Below are 13,554 nucleotides of genomic sequence, written 5' to 3' on the forward strand. Positions count from 1 at the left end.
AACAGAGCACGAGGCTGGACGTGACAGGCTCTAATTCTCGCTGCTGCTCCGTGTTTGCAATCGGTTTAATATATTTCTGCTGCCCTGAAGCTCTGATGGATTCCTCGGAGTTTTAACTCCCTGCCCTGTCCAGAACTTTGACTGAGAAACGCTGAGAAACACATCAGACATCCTGGAGAATTCCTAAAGTGCAGTTAGCTTCAAACCTTGGACTGTATATAAGAAGTGGACGTAGCTTATGAACCGTTACTGTGTCCTAAAAGCATGTGAGCATCGTGCAGTGCTTTTATTTTGAAAGGGGAGAGCTTCTACACTTTACTGCAGTGATACTCGACGTGTGGCTCTTTTGTGATTATTTGTGGCTCTTTTATGTCTTAATTATAAGTTTTATTCCCCCAGAAAACCTTGGAAAAGGGAAAATTGTTTTCCCCTTTTTCACATTTTATGCCACTTTTCACCCATTTTAGCTACTATTTGTCATTAAATACCACATTTCTGCCACTTTTTCCCCATTTTTTCCCAATTTTGCCTTTTCTCACTTTTTTTTTTGCCATTTTTCACCCATTTAAGCTACCTTTTGCCATTAAATATCACTTGTTTCCTTTTTCCCCATTTTTGCCTCTTCTTTTTGCCACTTTTTTCTCATTTTTGTGCTTTTTTCACCCATTTAAGATACCTCTTGCTATTAAATACCCCTTTTTTCCCCATTTTTGGAACTTCTTTTTGCCATTTTTTTCCCATTTTTACCCCTTTCTCACCATTTTTTGCCAATTTTGGCCCATTTAAGCTACCTTTTGCCATTAAATACTACTTGTTTCCTATTTTTTGCCCATTTATACCACTGTTGGCTGCTTTTTGCCCATTTAAGTCACTTTTCACTCTTTTATTGCCCTGTTTTTGCCATTTTTTGCCACCTCTAACTCATTTTTTTTAAACTTCTCACCCATTTCTGCTACTTTCTAACTCTTCTTTCTTTCTTTTCATCCTTTTGGCTGCTTTTTAACCATTTTCTGCCATCTTTAACTTATTTCTTTTGCTACTTCAAGGTGTTTTTGCCACTTTCCACCTCTTAGATTGTGGCTCTTGCAAAGGTATTTTTCAACAATTTGGCTCTTTGGTTGAGTAACACTACGTTACAGGAGCAACAAGTCCTGACGTGTCCTGCTGTAATGAAGTGATTAGTCGGCTTTTTAGGAGAGCGTTGGTGCTCATGGGAAGTCCTGTGTCGCAACTAGAGACAGAAACAAAAATCAAAAATCGGCAATGAGTGTTAAAATGCACGTTGCACTGCTCACCTGCTGCTGAGACACTTCAACATAAAGAATAAACCCTCTTTCCTCTCCTGTGCTGCCATTTGTCCAAACAAAGCCAAGACAGCAGCATTAAAAAAGCCAGTCTTATGGCTATAACACATTTCCTGATGATATTGTCCAGTCCTTATAAACAGTCCATGCTCGCTACATTTCCAGAGTTTGGTTTGTCAGTGAGACGCGCTAACATAAATAACTACATGACAGTTAACCTGCAGAACTCTTGCTGCATCAGTTTGCTTCAAACAAAGAGGTGGGCTGGTTAACATTGTCTGACGACCTTATAGGGATGTGCATCTATAGGAAAAGCATGCTTCAAAAGTCACTGGGAATACTAAACCAAGAACACTTGTACTTATTTCAACTTAAATGATCATTTTCATTTGACAATGTTTGTTGAAAAACTGTAAAATCTGGTGAATAATGTTCACTTTTAATATTTGTTTGCTGCACCCTATAGACCAGTGCAACCAGTAAGGTGCACCAGTGCAGGTGCCACTATCATCGCTGTATGATTTAAAACTTTGTCCCAGTCCTGGGTATTGCAAGTGGCAGCTTCATAGCTTACAACTAGACAAAAACGACAGAGGTAGGTGACGCTTTTTAACCGCTTTTCTCCCTTTTAGATCAAAAACAAGCATTCAAAGAAAAAGGGGAGTATATGGTTAGCTTGTGGAGTTCTGGTTTGATTGAAAAGAGCAGTACGAGAGCATGACAGTCACTGTAGGCTAAGCGCTCAGCTACCGTTTTATAGCTAGTAGATGTGCTAACAGACCGGGCTAAATAGCAAAACAGCGGCAGATTAACAGCATGTGGTGACCATAACAGGCTCAAAAGGACAGTTTAAAGCAGTTTCACTTTTAAAAATGAGACTGCAGCTTCTATAGAGCTCAAAGAGCTCGCCCACATTATAGATGGGTCTGGGTCTGGCAGTAAAATTAGCCGATCAAGCCCCTCATTGACATTTCACAAAATCCTTACATCTACACTTTTAATCCAAGATCCATACCGACCCACTACCTGGCTGTAAAACATTAGATTTGGTGTAAAAACGGCATCAAAAACAGAGAAAATGGCAAAGGTACAAGACTGTAGTGCATGTTTTTATGAGGACAGGGGAACTACGTATCCCACAATCCACTGTGATCCTTCTGATTCATTGTTAGCGTCATCTTTAGAAACTTTCAAACCATTTCTGGACCTTCTTTCTACATTTACTCCTACTCTAGTATTTCATTTTTAATGTTAAGATTGTAATACACTGAAGGATTTGCAAAAATAATCTAATAGTGATTTGTTTCCAAAATATTGCGATTAAATATGAGGATATTCTGGGGTTAATCTATTGTATTTTTCAACAAATTCAAGCAATAAATAATTCCATAAATAAGACCATGTGTATTGAAAACAACATTAATCCAAAGTAGCATGAATCTGAATATGGGGGTCCAACAAGCTTCAAACTATGAAGGAGGTGGCTGGGGTGGAGGAGGTCAGGCTGGCTACCAGCTGATCGCAGCTGGGGTATGACTTTCATGAAGTAACGCGAGGCTTCATCACTTTTAGACAGAAACTATTTTTGCTCGTATTGTAAATGTGATGTCATTTGCTTTGTTTAAAGGGCGTTATCATTTTTATGTCATTTTGATTAAGAAAAACATACATAAAACAGTATTTTGACACATTTCAGGTTAAAGAAATATTGCAACTTCTGCGATTTGAAAATGGCATCAAGCCTTATTGCGATTTAATCTAATTTGGGATTAATTGCCCAGCCCTAGTGCAGTTTGGATAAATATGGTTTTAAACTTCAGCTTCACGGGCTAGGGGGCACAATAAACATCTCCATGTTTTTTTTTTAGCAAGCCTAACCAATAACAGATGTCACTGTGATACTCTAGCATTGTGGGTATTGTAGTTTTTATGCCTGAATTCACAGATTAACCATGCTTTTCTTTTAACATGGTGATATCATACTAAATTTTGCCCTTACAGGAGCATTTATCATCATTAAACGCTCAGGCAGCTTGTGCTGAGTCAAACTTGGATATTTCTGACATTATAGTTAGTGATCAAATCTGCTATGGAGAAAATAAATGAGAGCTTTACTTCCAGATGCATACTTTTGAGCTCTTCATCAGGCTGACTTATATCCTGGATTTTACGGTAGATCATTCAGTTGGTGTTTCACATAAAAATATTCACTAAAATCTTCATTTCTTAGGTTATGAGGGGTTTAGTTGCTGTCTTGTCATCTCTGTTATGTCACCGCATCTTCCTGCTTTCTTCTTCTTTTGATATTACATGTGCAAACAGATTTCAGATATGCAAAAATCACCATCTAGTGAGTACCACATTACAACCAGGGACTGGTAAAAATCATGGAAAAGCGTCAAAGTCTGCATGAAATCTTTCATTTTTTATCGATTTCCCATCCCTACCATAAACCTTCTTAACTCAGGGTTCAGAGATGCATCCAGCGTCTTTTTTGAAGCAAACTGAAACCTTAACATAAATCTCAAATATTCCTGTAAGTGCAAATCTGTAAAACCTCAGCATGTTGACAGAACATTTGAATAAATCACCCTTTTCCTTCCCTTTAGCTGTTCTTCATGCACTGTTCCAGCTGTTTTACTAGAACAAAAACACCTCACATTTGGTCCCTTTTAACAAAATTTGATAAATTACTCTTCATTACATTAATATATGCAACAAAAGTCCCATAAAAAGGCACACCGTCCAACCAGCAGCATGTAAGGCCTCGTGAACTGGACTAAACTGGCCAACAGGTTTTCCTACAGTCTCTGGATCGGCGAGTTCTCATTTCTTGGTGTCAGTCAGGATAATGTTGGCCGTGACAAACATGAGGCAGGAGGCGGCCCACAGCCAAACAAACCACACCCAGAACGTGTGGCGGAAAGGAGAGTGGTGCTTGTTAACTGCATCCCTGCCCATCACGGGCTCCAGGTGGCGCCGGGCGTAAAACACGAGACACGCTGGGATGATGTACTGGATCCCGGTGCCGGCGTACGCTCCTGTGATCCCCACCAGGGACTCCAGGTTGTGGGTGCAGAAGGCCACCAGAATCGGGGGCACCAGGGTGATGAGCGGAAACACGACGCGGTCCACCACCCACGGGTAGGTGCCCCCGTCCCGGTGGAACAGCGTCTTCCAGTTGTTCCGGAGTGTAACGGCGATGATTGGAAAGTTGGTGCTGATGGTGAAGACTGGGAAAAGGCCCAGGAAGTATCGCAGGAAGGGAATATTTAACACGTTGCAGTTGTCCGTGAAATTAAGGGTGTACATGTCATGCAGCAGCGAGCTGTCGAAGCAGAAGATGGCGGTGAAGGAGAGGAGTACGTAGAAGCCCAGGATCAGGGTGTAGTCAGCTAACACCAGTTTACCCACATGCTTCTTGTTGGAGATCGGCGTCACTAAGGAGGGCAGGGAGTGCTGACACATGAAGGAGTAGACACACACCCCAAACAGGTTGGGAACGCCGGAGAGGTTGGCGGCTGGTGGGTGACCCTCACCGGTGCCTTTGCCGATGCGGATCAGAGCCAGGATGATCATCATGGTGAACGCTGCAGATATGAACAAAGACAAGAGAGGAAATGTTTAACAGATATGATCAATTTAAACAAAAATATTCACAAATCATCAGAAATTTTCGTCGTCCTCCTCCTCAGAGCCTCGCTTGCCCTCATTAGCTTACAAAACGCCAAATGAAGACTGAGGTTTATCACGTCTATGATTCTCAATCAAAACAAAACACCCAAACAAAGATTTTTGGAAGGCATGTCCTTACATCTGAAATACATTTTCAGCTGCAGCCACATGCTCTTAGGACACACTGCAAGATTGAATCTTTAGAATTATTTATGCCCATCCTCAAAGAATGGACTGCACCCGCCAAGAGCACCAGAGTTTGCACAAAATTAGCATCCTTTCATGCCCCATTTCTGCACCACATCCTCAGAATAATCTAAATAAATCGTATGCTAGCACTGACATTCCTGCAAAGTTTGGCATAGAGAGGAAGAAAGCAATAGTGCCGGTTTAACATGTGGTGTTAAATTGCTCCTTTTTTAGTGCATATAGAAACTAGTGCTGACGCTGAATTAGCTGCTGTTTGCAACAAGGTTAATTTGTATTGGAGGTTACATACAAATTTGCATGCATACAGACGGGACAGGTGCAGGTTCCTGCAGAGCAGTGGTTTTCAAAGTGTGAGGCGGGCCTCCCCTGGGGGGGTGCCACAGAGCTTCAGGGGAGGCGCCGAACCATAAACCAGAAAAAAGAAAAAAGAGGAAACAAGTGGTATGTAATGGTAAAGGGTAGTTTAAATGGGCAAAAAGAGGTAAAAAATGTGAAATAGGGCAAAAATGGCAAAAAGACATTGCAAAAATATTGGAAAAAAAGGGATATTTAATGATGAAAGATAGCTTAAATGGGCAAAAAGATTAAAAAAGGCAAAAATGGGATAAAAGTGGAAAAAATGGGGAAAAAAAAAGAAAAAGGAAGTTGTAAAATGGCCCAAAAAATATGAAAAGGGGTATTTTTTAATGGCATTATAACTGAAAAAGAGGGAAAGGCAGATGTTGAAGGACATTTGCAAACCAAAATATCCTAAATATATTAATGTTAAAATGTTTAAAGATTAGACATAAATGTTTGAAATGTTGTTGTTTTATTTTATTTTAAAATTTGAATCCTTTTTGAGGGTGGGGGGTCCACCGAATGGATCAGTTCCTCTTAGGGGGGGCCCACTCTCACACACTTTGAAAACCCCTGCTGCAGAGCAATATGCTTTGAGCAAGCTCTGTAGATGTGATGCTATGTTGTTTTCTCATTTGCACAAGTTTAGCAGGGAAGAGCACCATAAAGCTTCTCGTAAAAACAGCAGCTTCACTTCTTTTTCATGTTTTTTCCCCGTCTGTTTAGAAGAGCATTTCTGGATGACCCTGTGTGGAGCATTTGCTATATACTGAAAATAAATTGCCATACCTTTCTTGAAGTTCATTTTATAGTGACATAAAAACAGAGCATCTGCTTTAGAGGGGGGGGGTAACTATAAGGCTCATTCTCTCAGAGTAGAAGCACCTTCAGCTGTTTGTCCCAGAAACATGAAGCGTAAAAAACTCAACCATGGATAATTTCTCTGCGCAGCACAAAATCAGTGGAACCAAGTGGAGAGAGAAAAGCCTCCTCCATGTGTCTCCACCTCCTGCTGCTCATATCCTTCCTCCAACGGTTGTGGAGGTGCTTCTTTGGTGAGCGTGTCTGAAGGACTCCCCTCAGCGTGGCGTGCAGAGTGGCGACCAGGTAAACCATCTCTCTGTCACACTCATTCCATCAGGCCGTGACACCAGGACTTAGTCATAGCCCGGTATGATGGCACGCAGCCAGCACCTCCATCACAGAGCTGTCCTTTAAACACATGGTGACATTTGGAATTAGTCGCACACGTGCAGAAAAGGATCCTATATCACAGACCTAACCGTGATGCCGCTACTCTGCTTTTGTTTCTAGTATAGAAATGCTCTCATCTTCATCACTTTCACATCTAAACAACAGTTACAAGGAGGAGACAAGAAAGTAATCACAAACTATAGTTTGCATTCACCCGGGGGTCTGCAGGCGATAAATGTACCTTTAAATATGCAGCACTCACTCGTTTCATTGTTTTTTTTATGGGACATAAATCTAGACGAGGGCTTCGTGACTACAGCAGAGGAATAAATCCTGAATTTAAACATTCACACCTGCATCCTTATCCTCGTTTCACACCACACACACAGGAGTGTAGGTGTAAGCGCTCACACGTATCAGCAGCCAAACTGAAAACCTGTCCCATAGGTGGTCAATATTTAATGCTTTTTTGGCTTTCATCCAATGTAATCTCTGGCAGAGAGAAGCTCTGGGAGTTGCAATCCTCCCCGGTTTGACCTCAGCCCCCCTTTTACACACGGAGGTTAAAGCGCCGGGCAGCGGACCAACCTGCAAGGACACGGACGCAGATGCACGGCTGCAACCACAGATTATTTCCATCATACTAAATCAGTGTTAGATTTTCTTCATGTGGACATTAAAACAATGACAACATGCAGTTTAGGACTCAGACCAGCAGACAAACATTCAGAGTTTAAGACATGATTAGAACCACCAAGGTCACGCTGCAGATTCTCCCATCTGAGCTGCTGAGACAAAAGAAAAGTACTAGTTATGCTGGGCGGGTAATTGAGTGTCAGCTTCAATTATGAATTGGCTTTCCACGATTATGAAAACAGGATAATTGAGATTAGACGATTGCTGCGGCTGCGTTATCCATCAGGGATGGAACAACTCTCAGTTTAATATCCAACTGTTGGTGCAGCGTCCTTGGTTCAGTGCGCATGTGTGAATAGCATTTATTATTTTGGTTTTGTGTTGAACCGCCTTCCATACACTTTATTTTTCTTTAAATTGGCTCAGCAAGTAGATTTGCAGTTATGTGAGTGAATATCAGTGGACCGTGTGCCACATGGTGGGTAGATGGGAAAAGAGCCAACTATTCAGAGGTTAAAGTGCGTTTTGGTGACCCTCTGTCTCTGCTCTTGTCTCGGAGTTCTGCTGCAGTACTGAGACATCTCTTTTTCTTCTGAATCAACCTGTTGGCTATTGCATTAAATATTTTAGGTTTTTTGTATTATTTCATTTTAAAATAGACCGGAGGTCTTCTCCCACAATATACAGTGCTTAACAAATGTATTAGACCACCTGTCATATTTGTCTCAGAGACCATCCAGCATCATGAAGTGCTTTAATGCGGACTCTTTCATTTTCAGTGAGCTCTTCACGTTTTACCATTTTGAACAGGAATGAGGAATTTGTCTGAGCTGAGCTGAGTCTGAGCTCTTCCCTGCTCAGGATGCTCCCTCTTTAGATCGTCAAAACTTTGTGCAGATTGTGCAAAAATATTTTGTGCAGCCAAATGGTTTAGAAAACCATAAAGCAGACCCACGTAGTCTGGTTAGATCTAAATGTGAAGATTAGTTTTTCAGCCATGAAGGATTGAATGAGCATAGAGATGCTGAGTTAGAGTGGGAAGTAAGGTGATTACACTATTCCTTCATGATCAGAGATCATCCTATGGTGCACCAATACATCACACTGTTAAATGAGCTATCATCTCTGCAGCTCCAAACAGAAGAAAGGAAAAAATCCACGAGCTTTCCCTTTAATAGAGGCGTCACTGCAGGTCATGCAAATGTCTAATCTTTTAGAGAAACACTGATTCCTCCCTGCATGACTCTCCTCTTCTCTGTCATAAAAAAACCTCCTTAATGTGTGAAAGAGCCATCACTACTCTCCATCTGTCTACTTCCTTTGCTCCTTCTGTCATTTTTCTCCTTCAAACTCTCGTCTCCATTCCACCTTTCTGTCTGCAGCCTTTGTAACGTGAGAACAACCGAGCGCGGCCACCTGTCTGCCTGCAGAAGACGAGGGAGGAAAAGGTGCCGGGCCGGAGAAAGAGAGCTTTCTTCCTCTCTGACACGGCGCTCTCAGGAAGGAAACTAGCATGGGGCTTTTAATTAAGACTGCCTCAGGGTGGTTCAGCACTAATACACTACCTAAAGAACCGTCCTGTAAGTCCAGCCAAGATTAGAATACTGCAGGAGAGGCTGTGAGAGAGGGCAATGGAGCTGATAGTATGCTCAGTGTCACCATCACAATCTTATCCTGAGCTTCACACAGTGGAGAGTTGTTTCTGATCTAGGCACATCCATCCATCCATGACCTACTCTGCTTGTCTCCTTCAGGGTCACGAGGGCTGGAGCCAATCACAGATGACAAAGGCACAGCACAGTGACGGACAGTTTCCAGTTTGGTGACCACAGATATTCATCTGCGCTTCTTTGCAGATGATGTTGTTCTGTTTGCATCTTCAGCTGTAAAGTCTACAGCAGTGATCATCAACTGGCAGCCCAGGGGCCACATCAGGCCCCCCAAAGCTTCCCGTCAGGCCCCCAAAAGATCATTAAATTCAGAAAAGGAGGAAAAGAAGATTTTAAGAGTATCCTTTTGCTTTAAACGTTTGCAGCTGTTAAATCCATCCCACAAACAATTAACACTGAAATAGTATCACATTTGATCTTTTTTTACAGAAATATACTGTCAAAATAAGTCGATATTTAAAAAATGGTTAAGGTTGGCAAGAAGTGTTGCAAAAATTGGCAGAAAAAAGTTGTAAAAGAGGTTAAATGTGTCAAAAAAATGGTAAAGAAGGAAAAAGGGGCAAAAGGTATCAAAAAGTGGTTACAAATGATAAAAAATAGTGGAAGAAAGTAAAGAGAGAAAAGGGGTTAAAAAGTGGCAATAATTGATAATAAGAGTGGCATAAAGGGGATAAAACATGTAGAAAAAGAAGTTTAAAGGGGATTCAAATCTTTCAATAAGGCAAAAAATATCGACAATGGGTTTAGAGTGGGAAAAATGCTTTTAAAGTTGCAAAAGTTGTTGAAAAAATGTCATAAAAGGGGTCCAAAAGTGGCAAAAATAGAAGAGAAGTGGCAAAAATGGATAGAAGAGCGGCACAAAGGGGATAAAACATGCAGGAAACATGGTTTAAAGGGGGTTAAAATCATGCAAAAATTGGGTTAAAGAGGCAAAAAGTATCAACAATAGGTTAAAAGTGGGAAAAATGGTTTTAAAGTTGCAAAAATTGTTGGAAAAAAATGTATCAAAAGGGATTAAAAAAGTAACAAAAAAGAAGAAAAGTGACAAAAAAATGATAAGAATGGCATAAAGGGGATAAAACATGCAGAAAAAGTGGTTAAAGGGGGTTCAAATCTTTCAATAATTGGGTTAATGAGGCAAAAAGGGTCAAAAAGTATCAACAATGGGTTAAAAGTGGGAAAAATGCTTTTAAAGTTTTTTTAAAGCTTTTAAAAATTATCAAAGGGGGTTACAAAGTGACAAAAATAGAAGAAAAGTGGCAAAAATGGATAAGAGTAGCACAAAGGGGATAAAACATGCAGGAAACATGGTTTAAAAGGGGTTAAAATCATGCAAAAAGTATCAAAAAGGGGTTAAATGTGTCAAAATGGGTTAATATTGGTGCTAAATGACCATTAGGGAGGGCCAATTCTCTTGGATTTTCAGGGGTCCATCTGATTCTTTTGTTCAGGCCTGCTGCATTATAGATAATAGGGATAGATCTCACTGGTAATGAATAAAAATGTCCTGCGTTTTGAAAGAAAATCCAAATACTACTACAATAATATTTCAATCACACCAAAATGTTCATTTAATCTTTGTGTATTTGAAAATTCGGCCCCCAGGGTCTCTGTGGAGAATAAATCTGGCCCTTGTGCAGATGTTCTTGAAGACCCCTGGTCTACAGGCACTGAGGCAGGCTGCAGCTGAGTATGAAGCGGCTGGGATGAGAGTCAACAGCTCCAAGTCTGAGGCCATGGATCAGACATGGAACACCACCCAGAAGCAGCTGGAAAAGGTTGCTGGGAAAAGTCTGGGCTCGTTTGCTTTTCCTGCTGCCACTCTGACCCAGCCTGTGATAATCGGAGGGAATTCAACCCTGATATCCGGAGCTTACATAGCTGGATTGGTGCGTCGTTAACCGTGACCCCAACACTGACATCTGGGTTTCAAAACAGCACATTTCCCTTTAACTGTTAATCAAGGTTAAGAACAAAATAATATCCAGCATCCCTCCAAATTGCAAATATTAAAGCATAACACATCTCCTTTTTCTTCCCAGGCATGATCCAAAAAGCTTTATGCTAATTAGAGGGAAGGACTCATTCGTCTTACTTAAGACACAGGAACTAATGCCTTAGTTTTCAAAGAAATTGAAAGTCAATCAGACGGTAGAAAGCAGCTGAACACCGAGAACAAAGCCAGCAGAATGAAGCTTTTCATAATGTGCTCATTTGTCACCGACTCTGCTGCACCGTGCTACACGAGGTGGGCCAATCACGTCTGCTCATGACAATTTTATCGCACTTATTGCACCCGCAGCTATGAATCTTAATGCTTGTGCAGCCCTGAAATAAAAGCACATTCTCTCTGATCACCTTGACGGGTTTGAAGGAGCGAGGAAACAGTGAGGTGTTTTATTTACACGGTAAATTCAGACCGGACTCTGGATGAGTGGAAGTCAGGTCTGATCCGCCTCTTCAGCGTGGGCCGTCTTTTTTCTTATTATGCATCGACAGATTGAAAAAGCCCCTCTAAGACAACAGCAGCAACCACCTCTGCACAGCCCGTCCTCACAGCTCAGTCATTCAGACAGGACGAGTCGAGCGCAGATATCTGTCAGGGTATTGTGATTACGTCTGCTCTCACACTGACACACCAATACTCCGACTACACTTGACATGTGACAACAGGAGCTGAGTAAATTGAAGAGGTGTCACCCGGCCACATAACTAGTAGGCGTCCATCCTACAGCCGGTGATTTATATTACCTAGATGGGAATGGCAATGACCTTGTGAGGAGTGCTGCGGCTTAACAACCCTCCAGAGGAGGCTCTAACAGCGGCGTTCTCACCGCGAGCAAACAAAGCTGTTGCTGTTAAGCCGAGGCTGGCACACACTCTCAAAGCTCTGAGGAGTCATTGACCACGTACAGAGAAGGATTCTTCAGAAGAGATGGGATTCCTGGACTCAATTAATGAGTAGAAAATGGTAGAAGGTGAGAGGGGATGATCAATCTTGTGCGCAGCGGAGCACGCGAAAGCTGCTAGTTGGGGGGTCTGGTTTCTCTGAGAGGATGGCTCGGACACTTAAGTGTGAGCAGTTCTCATTGATGATGGTGTAAAAGGTCAAGGGCTTCCCAGCTGTGCTCCAGATCGGAGGCCCTACTGTGGCTGCATTTCAAACACTGAGAGGAACACTAGGGCTGGGTGATACTGCCAAAAAGCAGATCTTTGTACTCCTTAGCTGAATGGAACATCTGTTCAGAAACATTGGCACATTTTCTCACAGTCATTTTGTCAAAATACTCTAACCTCTTAGATTCCATGTGCTTTAACATGCTAAAATCTCCATTTTTAATGAGCTGCTGTATTAAAAAGTACACTTTTTCAGCTGCAGTTCACTGTATATATGTTGATCAGTAAGAGCTCACATCTTAAATTTAAGCACAAAGACTGCAATTCCTCATTTTGTGTGATGAATAAGGCATAGTGATTGCTTTCTACAGGTTGAAACCAGAAACTGCAACTGAATTTTCCCATTGGCTACTCTGGTGATCTATGTGGTGGCAGAGCTCAACAGTAACTATCCACTATTTACACAACTGTTAATCAAAGACACTGCTGTGATACTCTAGCACTGTGGGAAGTGTAGTTAGTGTAGTCATACTGGCCCATAATAGTTGTAAATATAAGACTAAATCTGCAGTCATTATTGGCTTATATTACCCATTAATATCGACCTATAGCACCTGTAAATGTCAGTCTATATCAGCTGTAAATACCGACCTATAGTACCTGTAAATGTCAGTCTATATCAGCTGTAAATACCGACCTATAGTACCTGTAAATGTCAGTCTATATCAGCAGTAAATACCGACCTATAGCACCTGTAAATGTCAGTCTATATCAGCTGTAAATACCGACCTATAGCACCTGAATATGTATGTCTATATCAGCTGTAAATATCGACCTATAGCACCTGAATATGTATGTCTATATCAGCTGTAAATACCGACCTATAGCACCTGTAAATGTCAGTCTATATCAGCTGTAAATATCGACCTATAGCACCTGAATATGTATGTCTATATCAGCTGTAAATATCGACCTATAGCACCTGAATATGTATGTCTATATCAGCTGTAAATATCGACCTATAGCACCTGTAAATGTCAGTCTATATCAGCTGTAAATACCGACCTATAGTACCTGTAAATACCAGCATGATATCAGCTGTAAATATCGACCTATAGCACCTGAATATGTATGTCTATATCAGCTGTAAATACCGACCTATAGCACCTGTAAATGTCAGTCTATATCCGCTGTAAATATCGACCTATAGCACCTGTAAATGTTGGTCCATATCAGCTGTAAATATCGACTCACAGCACCTGTAAATGTCGGTCTTTTTCAGCAGTAAATACCAGCATGATTTAGCTGTAAATTTCAGTATATATTAGCTGTAACTTATTGCCTATTTCAGCTGTTAATATTCACTAACATCAGCTGTAAAACTGGCTTATATCAGTAATCCGTATTTG

At 41.3% G+C, this 13,554-nt stretch overlaps 1 protein-coding gene across 1 annotated transcript in view; it reads right to left on the reverse strand.

The window, feature by feature from the left end:
- Nucleotides 1-1,014: 1,014 nt before the first annotated feature.
- The window catches only part of tmem104 (transmembrane protein 104), a 92,331-nt gene continuing 79,791 nt past the window's right edge, over nt 1,015-13,554 (reverse strand). Inside the window, exon 10 of the mRNA XM_041778616.1 lies at nt 1,015-4,894. Within this exon, the coding sequence (XP_041634550.1) occupies nt 4,131-4,894 (764 nt within the window). The 3' untranslated portion in view covers nt 1,015-4,130. The remainder of the gene's footprint in view (nt 4,895-13,554) is intronic.

Source organism: Cheilinus undulatus, linkage group 21 (genome assembly GCF_018320785.1).
Source record: "Cheilinus undulatus linkage group 21, ASM1832078v1, whole genome shotgun sequence".
NCBI classification, from domain to species: Eukaryota; Metazoa; Chordata; class Actinopteri; order Labriformes; family Labridae; genus Cheilinus; species Cheilinus undulatus.